Source organism: Equus caballus, chromosome 2 (genome assembly GCF_041296265.1).
Source record: "Equus caballus isolate H_3958 breed thoroughbred chromosome 2, TB-T2T, whole genome shotgun sequence".
Taxonomy (NCBI): domain Eukaryota; kingdom Metazoa; phylum Chordata; class Mammalia; order Perissodactyla; family Equidae; genus Equus; species Equus caballus.
Window position 1 is genome coordinate 23,348,669 of NC_091685.1, and position 13,187 is coordinate 23,361,855.

The 13,187-nt window shown below is 48.3% G+C and overlaps 1 protein-coding gene across 4 annotated transcripts in view; it reads left to right on the forward strand.

The window, feature by feature from the left end:
• The window catches only part of CSMD2 (CUB and Sushi multiple domains 2), a 592,855-nt gene that overhangs the window by 383,649 nt on the left and 196,019 nt on the right, over positions 1 to 13,187 (forward strand). For all 4 annotated transcript variants that reach the window (XM_023633833.2, XM_023633839.2, XM_023633859.2 and 1 more), the window contains 5 exons: positions 521 to 708; positions 1,483 to 1,671; positions 1,879 to 1,995; positions 9,677 to 9,892; positions 11,328 to 11,516. In XM_023633833.2, the coding sequence (XP_023489601.1) occupies positions 521 to 708; positions 1,483 to 1,671; positions 1,879 to 1,995; positions 9,677 to 9,892; positions 11,328 to 11,516 (899 nt within the window). The remainder of the gene's footprint in view (positions 1 to 520; positions 709 to 1,482; positions 1,672 to 1,878; positions 1,996 to 9,676; positions 9,893 to 11,327; positions 11,517 to 13,187) is intronic.

Genomic DNA, 13,187 nt, shown 5'->3' on the forward strand with positions numbered 1-13,187 from the left:
GACGAAGCGTTCGTGGTCTAGAATAGCGGTCCAGGACTTTTCTGTGAAGGGCCAAATAGTGACCATTTTAAATGTAGTGGGCCACTTGTAGATATCTGTGGCATATTATTTGCTTTTTAACAAAAAATGCCTCTTCATAAATGTAAAAAGCGTTCTTAGCTCTTACGTCACAGAAAACAAGCTATAGACCAGATTTGGCCCCCGGGCTATAGTTTGCTGACCCCTGGCCTAGAACATTCTGACCCCTATGAGGCTAGTCATTCTGCCTCTTAAGATGGGTCATGGTCCAGGCACAGAGAGGACGGAGAGAGCTGCGTCCAATCACGGGGTAAGAGGAGAAGGAGGGTTCAGAACAGTAGAGAATGCCCGTCCCCTTCGCTAGGGAATGTGAAAATCGTAGTAAAGTATCCCAGCCTGACAAAATGTGGGTGTCCCGAAGCCTTGGGTCAGGCAGGGCCTTCTGTTTGCAAATTAATAAGCCTTGGGTTTCTCAAGAACATGACACTCCCGTCTTCGGCAGATTTAAAACCGAGGTCAACTATGATACTCTGGAAGTGAGAGATGGACGGACGTACTCAGCACCGTTGATCGGGGTTTACCATGGGACCCAGGTTCCCCAGTTCCTCATCAGCACCAGCAACTATCTCTACCTCCTCTTCTCTACTGACAAGAGTCACTCAGACATCGGCTTCCAGCTCCGCTATGAGAGTGAGTCTTGGCAGGGCGGCAGATGACAGGGTTGGTCCTGGTGGGTGAAAGGACCGAGGACTGTGCTCGTCCAGTAGACTCCAGCTCAGCCCCATCCCCATGCTTTCTCAATTAGGCTGTGCTCCTTGGGAGGTGCTCCCTTGCCCTCAGCATCCCTCAGAGCTCACAGGAGCTTAGAGTTGAAACTTTAGAAACAATGAAAGTTAGTGACCTGTCCCCGGGGTCCTTGTGTGCACACCGCGAGCCCTCTTCTGTGTGCAGATGGTTGGGTGTGCCGTGCTGGGCACTCTGGGGACAGAGCATTTGACAGATCCCGAAGCTGAAGTGAGATGGCATCTCCTGCTCGCTCTCACCCTCTCTCATCACCTTCATTCATTGCTGGTGCCTCGATTTAGAGAAGATGTCACTTCACTTCTTGGTAGACCACTATAGAGAGTTATGGTTGAGAGCACCATGAGGACAGGGTCGTTTTCTTACTCATGTTTGTATCCCTAAGTCTTAGCATGGTGTCTAAGCCATAGTAGACACTCGACTTATGATGAATGAATGAATGAATGAACAAACAAGTGATTGATTGAGCCAATCTGTTTTCTCTGACAGATAGGTGTTCAAATACCCTCTCAGCAGACACTGACAGCCACATTTGATGAGTGGGTAACTGGCAACTTCAGCCTTCGATAAATCAGGGCGCCCTCCTCTCTCTCTGTGAGTCAGCTCGGGTCCCTCTGTGGTGAAGCTGAGCTGTCTGTTCCAGCTGTGGGCTCTCTTTTCCAGCTATAACACTGCAGTCAGACCACTGTCTGGATCCAGGGATCCCCGTAAATGGGCAGCGTCATGGGAATGACTTCTACGTGGGCGCTCTGGTGACCTTCACCTGTGACTCGGGCTACACATTAAGTGACGGGGAGCCCCTGGAGTGTGAGCCCAACTTCCAGTGGAGCCGGGCCCTGCCCAGCTGTGAAGGTGAGACACACTATAAGGGGGTGCTAAAGTAGAAGATTCCTTTCCTTGTTGTAAAAACCAGGAGCTGGAAGGGGCGCTGACTCTCCTCCCTGTCAGTGAGGGTTAGGGAGTCTGAGAGGAGATGGGGGGTGGGCTCATAGGAGGATTATGGGGGGAGCTCACTGGACCACTCCATTTTCTTCACTGCTCTCTTCCCTCTTTCTGTAGCACTCTGTGGTGGCTTCATTCAAGGCTCCAGTGGGACCATCTTGTCACCAGGGTTCCCTGACTTCTACCCCAACAACTTGAACTGCACCTGGATTATCGAAACATCACATGGCAAGGGTGAGTGTTTAGGCCCATAGCACGTATCAGGATGTGACATGGTCAGGGCCCCAAGTTCCCTAGGTCAAGGTGACCTCAACGGGGATCTCCCTATTTGGTGACCTCTGTGCGTAGTCTGAATTTTTCTCACCAACAAGAAAACTCCCAGAACTTTCCCATCTCCTTGAATCACAGAACTCATTCAATAAATATTTTTAAAGTTCTAAAATCTCCAAACTGGGAGAGATCTTAGAGATGACCGGCTCTCAAATTCTATTTAATGCAGGGATCCTCTCTAAATCGCTCCCCACAAGATGGCGACACCCCTTCTGTCTAAATACCTCCAGTGGTGGGGAGACAGCCAACTCATTCAACAACTGGGCACCTACTGTCATATTTTGAGAGCTCTGCCCCCTTCTAATGGCCTACTAGATGTCCCTGAAACTTTTTCCTCATACTGTGTCCTGGAGAAACATAGGCTCCATCTGTCTTCTCCCTCTTCCTCATCCACCCCTCAGATGTTGGACGCAGCAATCCTCTTCTTGCGTAGCTCAGCTGTTCCTCATTTGACATGTTTTCCTATTCCTCACCAGGGTGGCCTGTAGCCTCAACTTCCCTAGCATAAATGATCTTTGGAAGTCCAAGTTCAAAGTAAGAGTGTGATTACAGATAAACATTAATTAATATACTCTTTCATTCCACAAATATTGATTGAATGTCACTTATGTGGCAGACACTGGGGCTGGGAATAAGCAGTAGCCAGGCGGATATGGCCTCTGTCCTCAGAAGCTTGTTCCCAAGTCCGTCTAGAGTCGTGGTTCTTAACCCCTCTGCACTTTGGCAAATACCAACGCTCGGACCGCACCCTCGAGATTTTGATTTTTTACGTTGGAGGTGGAATCCGGGACCTGTGTTTTTAGAACACTTCACTGGTAATTCTGTTGCGTGCCCTTAAATAAGAACCTCTGACCTAGAAGAATTAACATGTAGAAAAGCTAAGGAAAAAATGTAAAAGGAAGAGTAACCCTTCCAATACTAAAATGTGGTTATGGGCTAAAATAATTTTAATGTGGTAAATCAGTGGGGGAGGATAAAGGTCCAGAAATAGATTTCTGTGTGTGGGTACACACATGCACATGCACACTCGTGTGTATAATGTGTATGAGAGAGACACAGTAGGGAGTATATAATTAAAATGTCATTTCCAATCCATTGAAGAGAGGATGGATTATTTAATAAACGGTTTTAAAACCGTGGGCTTAAACATTTGGAAAAAAGGAAAAAATCAAATCATACCTCATACATTTAACCACATAAATTCTAGTTCTGGAAGACATGAAAATCTAACCTCAGGTGGGGATGTACTTTACAGAATACACTAAGAGCAGAATCCATAAAAGCAAAGACTGTTAGAATTGATTAAATACAATTTGAATGGATTTATGGTAAAAAAAGAAAAAGCCATAAAAAGTTAAAATAGTAAATGGACAAAAATATTTGCAACACATACAATCAACTAAGGATTTCCAACCTGACGCACAAAGAGCTCTTAAAAATCTTTCAGAAAAATATGCCTGGTCTACAGGCCTGTAAAAGGAGCAAAACCATAAACTAACGCTACCTCATAGAGGAAATACTAATGAAAGGACATTGACCCCGCTAATAAGTAAAGAAATACACATTCAAACAGTAACGAAATATCATTTCCTTTTTCAAGTCAGCAAAGAACTTGTAACAGTGTGGGGACAGTGGAGACGTGAACACTCTTCTTCCCTGCTGACCTTGTGTGAAACGGTTCACATTTTCCAGAGGGTGATTCCAGGATATGAACCAAAAGCCTTAAAGATATATGTGCCTTTGGACCCAGCAATTCCACTTCTTGGAATTTTCTGAAGAAAATAAGTAAAACTGTCCATCAAGATTTAGCTACAAGGATGTCTCCTAAAACACCTTATTAATGGAAAAATTACTAACTCTTCAAATATCCATCGATAAGGAAATGTTAAATAAACATATGGTACAGCTGTATGATGAAATACTATGCGGCTGCTAAAAGGAATAATGTGAAAGAATATTTAAAGACCCACGGAGGTGGCTGAAATACATTGTTAAGTAAAAGAAGTTTGTTACAAGAATATATTCAGTTTATAAAAAGTAAACAAGGATATGTGCATAGAAAATAGTCTGAAAAGATATACCCCAGATGTTAATACTAGTTGTCTCTTTTTTCATCATTTCCCTTTTTTCTAATTTTGAGCAATAAGCATTTATTCCATGAGAAATATACTACTTGTATAAAAAAAAGAAAATTTGAAAGGAAAGACACTTATAGTCACAGCACATGTGCTTAAAGGCTGTCACTCTGCCGTGAATAAGCCTAGCCTGGCTGGGATTAGGATGGCCTGGAGCTCCTTGGGTAAGGTAGGACTCTCCAGGCAGTCAGGGAAAGGCCGGGGTTGTCCCCTTCTCCCCACAATATTGCTCCTGAGGAGAGAAGGGATGAGAGCAGTGTCCTTGTTCATCCTGCAGAGCTGTTTCTGCCAAGCCTGGTCCAGAGTTGGCCATTGCAGGAGCCAGAAGCTACTCTGCGGCATCAAGAGAAAGAAAGGCAGCCCCTCATGATCGCTAAGGAAACAACCCCCTGTGGTCATGATTGTCTGTGTCTGGGCATCGGTGATACAGGGGTATATGTTTCTCTATGCCCTTCTCTGTGTGTCTTTGCCTAGAAGTCAATGCAGTTCAACAAATAGGTAACAAAAGCTTATTCTATACTTATACTTACTCTGAGTGCTAGGAAAAGATGGAACACGCCACTCTGCCATTGCCTTCCTTCAGAAGTGTATAATCTAGTGGTAGAGATAGACAGCCTAAAGAGATCTCTCACTGCTCCACGGCCAATGCTGGGATAGAGCAGAGAGAGCTGGGGAAACAGCCGGAGGCCAGTCCAAGGGTTAAGCAGGTGTCCTAGAGTTGAGACTTAAGCCAGTCTTCAGTGATGAACAGGAATTAGCCAGAACGAAAGGTGTTCTAGGCAGAGCATCAGCAAGATACTGGTATAAGACCAGGTCACTTCTTCCTTAGAACCACTCAAAGGCTGCTTGTTTCTTAAGGTTCTGTCTTGTTTCCCGTCTGTGCTGACCCCTGGTATAGAGCCCCACATAGAATAGCTAGCACGGCCCTGTATCCCTTGCGGACCTTTCTCAGCCTCCTTCTGGGCCCTTTAAATGCTAAGTTTTAGCTACACTGAACTTCTTTCAGTTCCTAGAACTTCCCCCGCTTCCTGTGTCCTCTAGAGCTTTGCACGTTGGGATAATTGTCTTCTCTCAGGAAGCCTTCCTCTCCCTGCAGCATCTCCACCATTCCCCTTGTGTCACCAGCTCCTCATCCTTCTGCACTCACTTCCTCTAATGAGCCTTCCCAACCCTCCCCCTCCAGCTCGGGGGCCCCTTCTGTGACCCCCACAGGATCCTGTACCTTCCCAGCCCCAGGCTTTACCCGACTCAACAGAACTTGCATTTTCACCATCTGTGTCCACGACAGGCTCTCGGAGAGACATGTGTGCCTTGCTTCCTGCGGTTTCCCAGCTTCTGGCTCTATGCCTAGCACATAAGGAACTCAAGAAATATTTATATGCATTGAATTAAACTGAACCCAGACCCTCCTCAGTCTCTGCTTGTAAGGGTATGCCCATACTGTTTTCATAGTGGCTGTACCAATTTACATTCCTGCCAAGTGATCCAGCTATTCTACTTCTGAGTGTTTATTCAAAGGACACGAGAGCACTAATTCGAAAAGATGTATGCACCCATGTGTTCATTGCAACATTATTCACAATAGCCAAGACTTGGAAACAACTCAAGTGCCCATCGGACAGATGAATAGATAAAGAAGATGTGGTATTTATATGCAATGGAATACCACTCAAGCCATAAAAAAGATGATATCTTACCAATTGCCACAACTTGGATGGACCTTAAGGACATTACGCTAAGTGGAATAAGTCATACAGAGAAAGACAAATATATGATTTCACTCATATGTGGAAGATAAACAAACACATAGGGAGAACAGATTGGTGGTTACAGGGGATGGGGATGGTGAAAGGGGTAAAGAAGCATATGTGTGTGTTAATGGATAGCAACTAGACTTGGTAGCGAACACCATGTAGTCTATACAGAAGGGGAAATATAGTGAGGTACACCTGAAATGCATACAGTGTTATAAATCACTACCACCTCAATAAAAAAAAAAAAAATAGAGTATCTGAGGTTAACAGACCTATTAGGCTGCTGACTCTGATTGCTCCCTAACGGGCAGAAGGACAACTCAAAACTCTGGGAAATTCAGAATTGTTCAACTTGCCACATGCTCAGCCCAAGGGAACAGCCAATTCAGGAGTCCAGAGAATGCGCTCTTGCTGAGACCCCAGCACTGACATCTTTCATAAAACCCACAAGACTGTTTGGGAGTTAGCTGAGCAGAGCCAAGAGAACACCTGCTATGTACCGGGCATTGTGCTGTGCGCCCTGCATGTGCTACCCCGATTATTCGTCACTTCCAGGACGAAACGCCACCTGTGCTAGAGATGCTGTCATCCACATCTCGTAGTTGGGGAAACTCAAACTCAGGCCATGCTGAGCAACCTTGGCCCAGACGCTTCCGCTGGTGGATGGGCTTTTGACCCCTCTGTCTCCCTCCAAAGCCCGTGTTTGCCTACCGCCCTGCTCCTTCTGCTCTAGCATGGTGTTCATATCCTTTGTATGATTCCACCTGGTTCACTCCGGTGAAATATTTGTTTGTGTGTGCATCTGTCACACCAAATCTGGATTCAAACTCCAACACGGGGCCTCTCTATTTCTGTGACAATGTCTTCATTTTCTCGCAATGGCCAAAAGAGCCACAAGCAGTCAGCACAGCTGGGAAACCCAGGAGGTTCAGCTCAGTTGTTTACTCATCCTTAGAATTCCAGCCAAATGTTTACTCCTTTGGAGGGCTATATTTACATGCTAGAAGAATAGAGTACAAAGCATAGTGCTTAATCAAGTTCATTTCCACCTGTTGCTGTGTCCGACCCACTCTCCTGCCAACCCCGTGTTCCAGCCAGGAGGGAAAGGACATACGTTCCACCCAGCCTGTTCCCAAGCTATGTAGCCTGAGAACAGTTTTCTCATTTGCACACGTGTTTGTGTGTCGGGAGTATAGGATACAGGCACACGTACCCGGGAGTCCCCAAGCATGCTCAAAACCCCTCATGGCAAGGATTGCGACCCCTGGGATGCCTTCCCAACCCCCGAGGCATGTTTGCCCACTCTTCCTCTGCACCCCCACTCCGGATTCTCACTGTTGATGTGTCTGTCTCCTCCACTAACCTTGGAGATCTTTCTCAGTGCTTAGGATCTGTTTCTTTGAGCAAATAGATAAATGGATGCATCTCAGTTGCCTAGACATTTACAAGCTGCCTTCCCGGTTCCACTACCTCTCCTCTTCCCCCAACCCCCACCCACAGAATCCCAAATGCACCGGACTCACCAGCTTCTATCAACAGAGAGGCAAGAATATGAAAACAGCTAAAATGCTTTAGCATTAAGAGCTTGGATCCAACCATCATTTATCAAAAACGTGTCAGTAATTATCTAGAGAAGTATTTCTCAGACTTTTGTGTGCCCACAGATCTCTCGGGGATCTTGTTAGCGTGCAGATTCTGATTCAGAAGGCCTGCGGTGCAGGCAGAGACTCTGCATTTCTAACAAGCTCCCAGGCGATGCCCATGCTGCTGGTATGTGGACTTTGAATGGCAAATGGGTCCAGCACTCCTGATGTACCCGAGTTCCTATCCTGGCACGTCCACAGGATGTGTCCTCTTGGGCACACTCAATTATGGGCGGGCATGCATTTACACATCTGTCCACCCAAACACAACTGTCATCTGGACAGGTTCCAGAGTTGCTTTGGATGTTAAGATCCTACCATTCCATAAGCTTTCTCACCATCTGACCCCTCTCACCACCTGGCTGCTCTTACGACCCGCGCTCTTTCTGTAGCGTGAGAAGCAGCTGGTGTAGCAGTTTATTGCACAGCCTCTGCCGTCAGATAGCCTCAGTTCAGATCCCAGCTCTACCACCTACTAGCTGGATGCCCGTGGACAAGTGACTTTATCTCTGTGCATCTCAGTTTCCTCAGGTGTCCACTGGAGACGAGCCTAATCATACCCACACTGTAGGACTCTCGGAGGAGTAAATGAGTTTTCATATCTTCCCTTCCAATTGATAGGTGTCGAGTACAGAGCATCTAAATGCATAGGACGGTGACACACAAACAGTGCTCAAAACGTTAATGCACATTCTATTCAGTGCTCGGAACTCCTGCCCCTGTCTAACTCCCCCAGCTCCTCCTTCTCCCTGTCTCCTACTTAATGCCTCTCCTCCCCAGGCCTCCCTCCTGCCCTTTCTCTGACTCTCATCCTGCCCTCCTCCGGTGCTCTACACCTCTGGCTTCCAATAGCACCTCTTTGCTGGCAGCTCCCAGATCTCCCTCTGTGGTCCAGCCGTAATCCTGAACTCCAACTCTATATCCCAGTTGTCCACTAGCTATCACTGCGTGGATGCTGAAAACACAGGGCATTCAAAGCTCAGTCCATCACCCTTCCACCACCTGCTCCTCTTCCTCCATATGTCCTACCCAAGGTCACGAAAGACATCACCGTCCTTCAGGTCAAGACACTCCCAGTCATCCTTTCATTTCTCCTTTGCATCCATTGCCTCTGTCTCTGTCTACTTTCCCTCCCTGAGGTCTCTACCTCCCTGAGGTCTCATGTCACTTCCTGCTCTTGCCCCCTCTGCCAGCCCCCATCCTCTTGCCCAGCGCCTGGCCACCATCGTTCTCGTTGTTCTCTGTGCCCCCTCTCCCTCCACTTCATCCTCACAGCCACCAGCATATTGCTAGATCTGATATCTGATCCACTCTGGGTAGGATGGCTTCTCATTGCCTCCAGAAAAATATCTGGCTTAGCCCAGCCTACCTTTCCAGCTTCTGTTCCAGATTTTTCTTGGTGAGTGTGTCCAGCCATACCGTGCACCCTGCTGAGCCATGGAATCCATAGCACCTCTGTCCCCTTACACACACTGTCCCCTGTCTGGAACGCCCTTTCCCCTCCTACCTGGTTAATTCTTATGCATCCTTTTAAGACCCAAATTGAAAGTGCACTCCTCAGTGAGGCCATCCTACACTCCCCTCTTCCTGCTGTGAACTACTTCCGTTCTGCCCCCGGCGCACTGTGATCCACATCCTTCTAACGTTCATCTCTCTGTGCTGTAGCTCTTTGTTTAATGTCTTGAATATCACCTTGCACCAACCTAGCCCTGGATCCTAGCCCATAGGAAGCACTCAACAAATACACAAATATTTGTTGAATGAATGAATAAGTAAATGAAAGAATGACTATAAGCATTCCCCTGGAACTAGCCATAAATCTCCCTTTCAAATTCTGACAATTGTAAAGTGGTGTCCTTCTCCCTGACCAGACCTGTGGGCAGTGGCGTGTTCCGGTTCGTTCAGGTTGGCTCGTGCGAGTTCATCAACGCATGCTGTACTTCTGCACACCGAGACATTTACAAATTGGAAATGTTTGTGCAGGGCCCGTCTTGCAGCTGGGCTGCTTCAGCCGTCTCACCATCCTCACCCCGTTCCTCTGGTCTCTTGGCAGGTGTGTTCTTCACTTTCCACACTTTCCACCTGGAGAGTGGCCATGACTACCTCCTCATCACCGAGAACGGCAGCTTCACCCAGCCCCTGAGGCAGCTGACGGGCTCGCGGTTGCCGGCCCCCATCAGCGCTGGCCTCTATGGCAACTTCACTGCCCAGGTCCGCTTCATTTCCGATTTCTCCATGTCCTATGAAGGATTCAACATCACCTTCTCAGGTAAAGCGTGTGAGAGTCCCTCGAGGGAAGAGACCGCAAAGCATTCTGTCTTGCCCTCCGCTGCTGGCCTCTGGGCTTCCTAGCAGATGGATATTGACCCACTCTCCAGTCCCTGGGAGAATGACCTCCCTGCTACAGCAAAAGATAGTTGGGTTAGACACAAGGATGAACTTCCCTATAATGGGCTTGGAAGGAGTTAGCAGGTTTGTTGGGAAATCTCCTTCTCTGAAGGCATTTAGGATTTGCTGTGAGTATGACCTACCCAACTGGTTGAACTAGAGGACCCCACAGAAGTCCCTTCCTGCCCTAGTTATTCCAGATTCTTCTCTGATTCCTCTTCTGCTATTTCACAACTCTAGCATTTTAAAAAAAGATGAAGAGGGTTTGCAATTAACATATTGGAGTGTTTCAGTCTCATTTGGGGGCTTCTTCATCAATGCTAATTTAGCAGTAATAGAGATTTATCTCTGTGCTTAGGGATCCTGATAAGAAAGCTCTTTTATTTGGTATTCGCAGAGAAAAGAGGACCCTTCACTCCTCTAGTGCCTAGCCCCACCCCCACCACTGCTCCTATTCCTATGCCCCAGGGTCCCCCTCTTCTCAACCAGAGCAGAGATAGCAGATGGGTTCCCCAAGAATGGGCAAAAGATATCTGGCCTCTAGCAACAGGGACATGACCCAGCTCAGCCCCATCCTGTCCCCCCAGCAGAGGCCACTTGCCATGTGCCTGGGCTGGCCTGGCCAATGAGACATATCCAGCCAGTGTGCCTTATCCCATCAGAGAGAGACCCTCCCTCTCCTCACCACACAGCCCGGGGGGGACTGTGTCCCAGAAGGGAGAGTCCCCTGGAGATGAGGGATAGTCATTTCTGTGCTATCACTGGAGGTACCAGGCAGGTCCCTGGCCCATAAATGCCACCCCATCATGCTTGCCATCTGTCTCAAGTGCTGGCATTACCGAGCCATTTGGATTCTCTTTCCCTGTGTAAGTTGCCCTCGGCTGGGTCATACATTCTGACCCTCTGGAACAGGCTGATTGAATTGATCTGGTTCAGTGCCTAAGGAGAGAGAGGCAGGAGAGTCTGTGAGCCCTGAGGCTTGGGGTTAATGTGGAGATGAAGGGACAGTGGAGGGAAGGGTCAAGTCATAAGAAACCTCGTAAATACTCCGGGAAGCATGTTTCCAGAAACGCTGTGCCTCTCCCCCACTGCTCGCGGCGGGGAGCCATTCAGACCCCCAAGCACAGCGTGGCCTGTTCCTCACCTCATTACCTCTGTTCCTCTTGGGCTCTCTCTTCTTTTCTCTTTGCCTTCAGTGGATCAGTGTGTGCATGTTCTGTCCTCTGTCTTTATCCCCGGCCTCTTTCTCCCTGATGTGTCTGTCTGTGTGTTCCCATCTTCTGTCTCTGAGCCCGGCTCTCCTGCTGCCCTTCCAGAATACGACCTGGAGCCCTGCGAGGAGCCCGAGGTCCCAGCCTACAGCATCCGGAAGGGCTTGCAGTTCGGCGTAGGTGACACCTTGACCTTCTCCTGCTTCCCCGGGTACCGTCTGGAGGGCACGGCCCGCATCACGTGCCTGGGGGGCAGACGGCGCCTGTGGAGTTCGCCTCTGCCAAGGTGTGTTGGTAGGTGGTCACGTGCTTTCATTTTGCTTCACTAACGGGGTGGGCCAAACTTAGTCAATGGTGTGAGGTTGTGGACCCCACGGGCCAAGAGGCCAACAGGCCTGGGTGGGAGGAGGAGGACTGCCTTAGCGCACACTTACCTGCAGCGGGACCTCGGGTGGGCGGCCTAACCTCCTTCCGCTCCAGCCTCCTTATCTGTGCAATAGGGATGGCAATACCTGCTTCGTGGGCTGTTCTAGAGCCTGAACTGACCTTTGCAAAGTGGATCCACAATAGGCACTCAAATGACATTGACTTCCATACCCTTACCTCCCACTCCCAACACATATTCCCATGGCTTAAGGACACCTTTTGCAGAGAAATCGAGAGGGGCACTGGGTGGACCTATAGGAAGGAGGTATGACCTTTGCCCATGGAGAATCCCAATGTGGTAGATGAGACGGATGATTTTACTCATCCAATGAGGGTACTAGCTTTTGAGAATCCAAAGAAAGACTTCATCCATTCAATTGGAATGAAAGGGAAGCAAGAGTTGGGTTCATTTACACAGCACCATTGATGTCAGACTTGCTTCTAGGTACTGGGGATACAGAGGTGAACAAAACAGAGAAAGTCTCCCGACTCGTGGTCTCACATTCAGGTGGGGGGAGATAGGCTGTAAACAGAAAGATGTGTAACGTGTCAGGCCGTGTTGAGGGTTACAGAGAAAAATCAAGTCAGCTTAGAAAGTGCTGGAAGTAGGGTTGCTCTTTTATAGAGAGTGGTCAGGAAAGGCTTCTCTGGTGAGGTGACATTTTAGCAGTTAATCACTCAGATATCTGGGAAAAGGGGAAGAGAGTGCCAAGGCCCTGAGCCGTGAGGCTGCTCGATGTTTGAGGAACGGCTCGGGGGCCGGGCTGGAGCAAGGCGCAGGGAGAACAGTAGATGACGAGCTTGGAGGGGTAGCTGTGGGAGTCGGAAGCAGGGAGCAGCGATAATTGCTAGCTGTCCCTCATTTATAAGGTTCACGGCTCTGCTTGCTCACTACTTGCGACGCAGGCTGAATGGAACCCAGGCGGGATTCGTGGAGTCTGTACCATGCTCGCTGTTAGCCATGGAACTCGTGCTGACCGTGAAACAGCACATAGAGCCCCCATATACCAAACAGAGAGAAGCAGCAGTGCCCCGACTGGAACGGGGGCCCATGTTTGATGTCGGCCTTGCCTGAGTCAACTCCATGCAGCCCTGGCTCTCTGCAGAGGACGGTCGTAAACAGGCTGGCTGGGCTGGGGCTGCACGGTCACACAGGCCCAAGATCGGGTCCCTGCTCTACCACTTACCAGCTGTTAGATCTTGGGGAGGCCACCAAACCCCCTCAGCCCCAGCTTCCTCATTTGTAAAACCAAGATAATATCCAGTTCATGGGCTTTATTCCAGATTAGATGACATTATTTACATAAACCATGAGGTGCCGTATAATTATCATCATTTTGCCAATAACTCTTTTTGTTATTTATGGATAACCAATAACCTTTTACCATCTCAGGGAGGACACATTAAGACGAATAGATGCAGAATTCCATTTTTGACCAATTAAGTAATCCCAAATTTTATCCTTTTTCCTGTAACCATCGCCCAGAGCATCGCCCCCACCCTAAGCCAGGTACATATTCAGACACACACATAACTTCC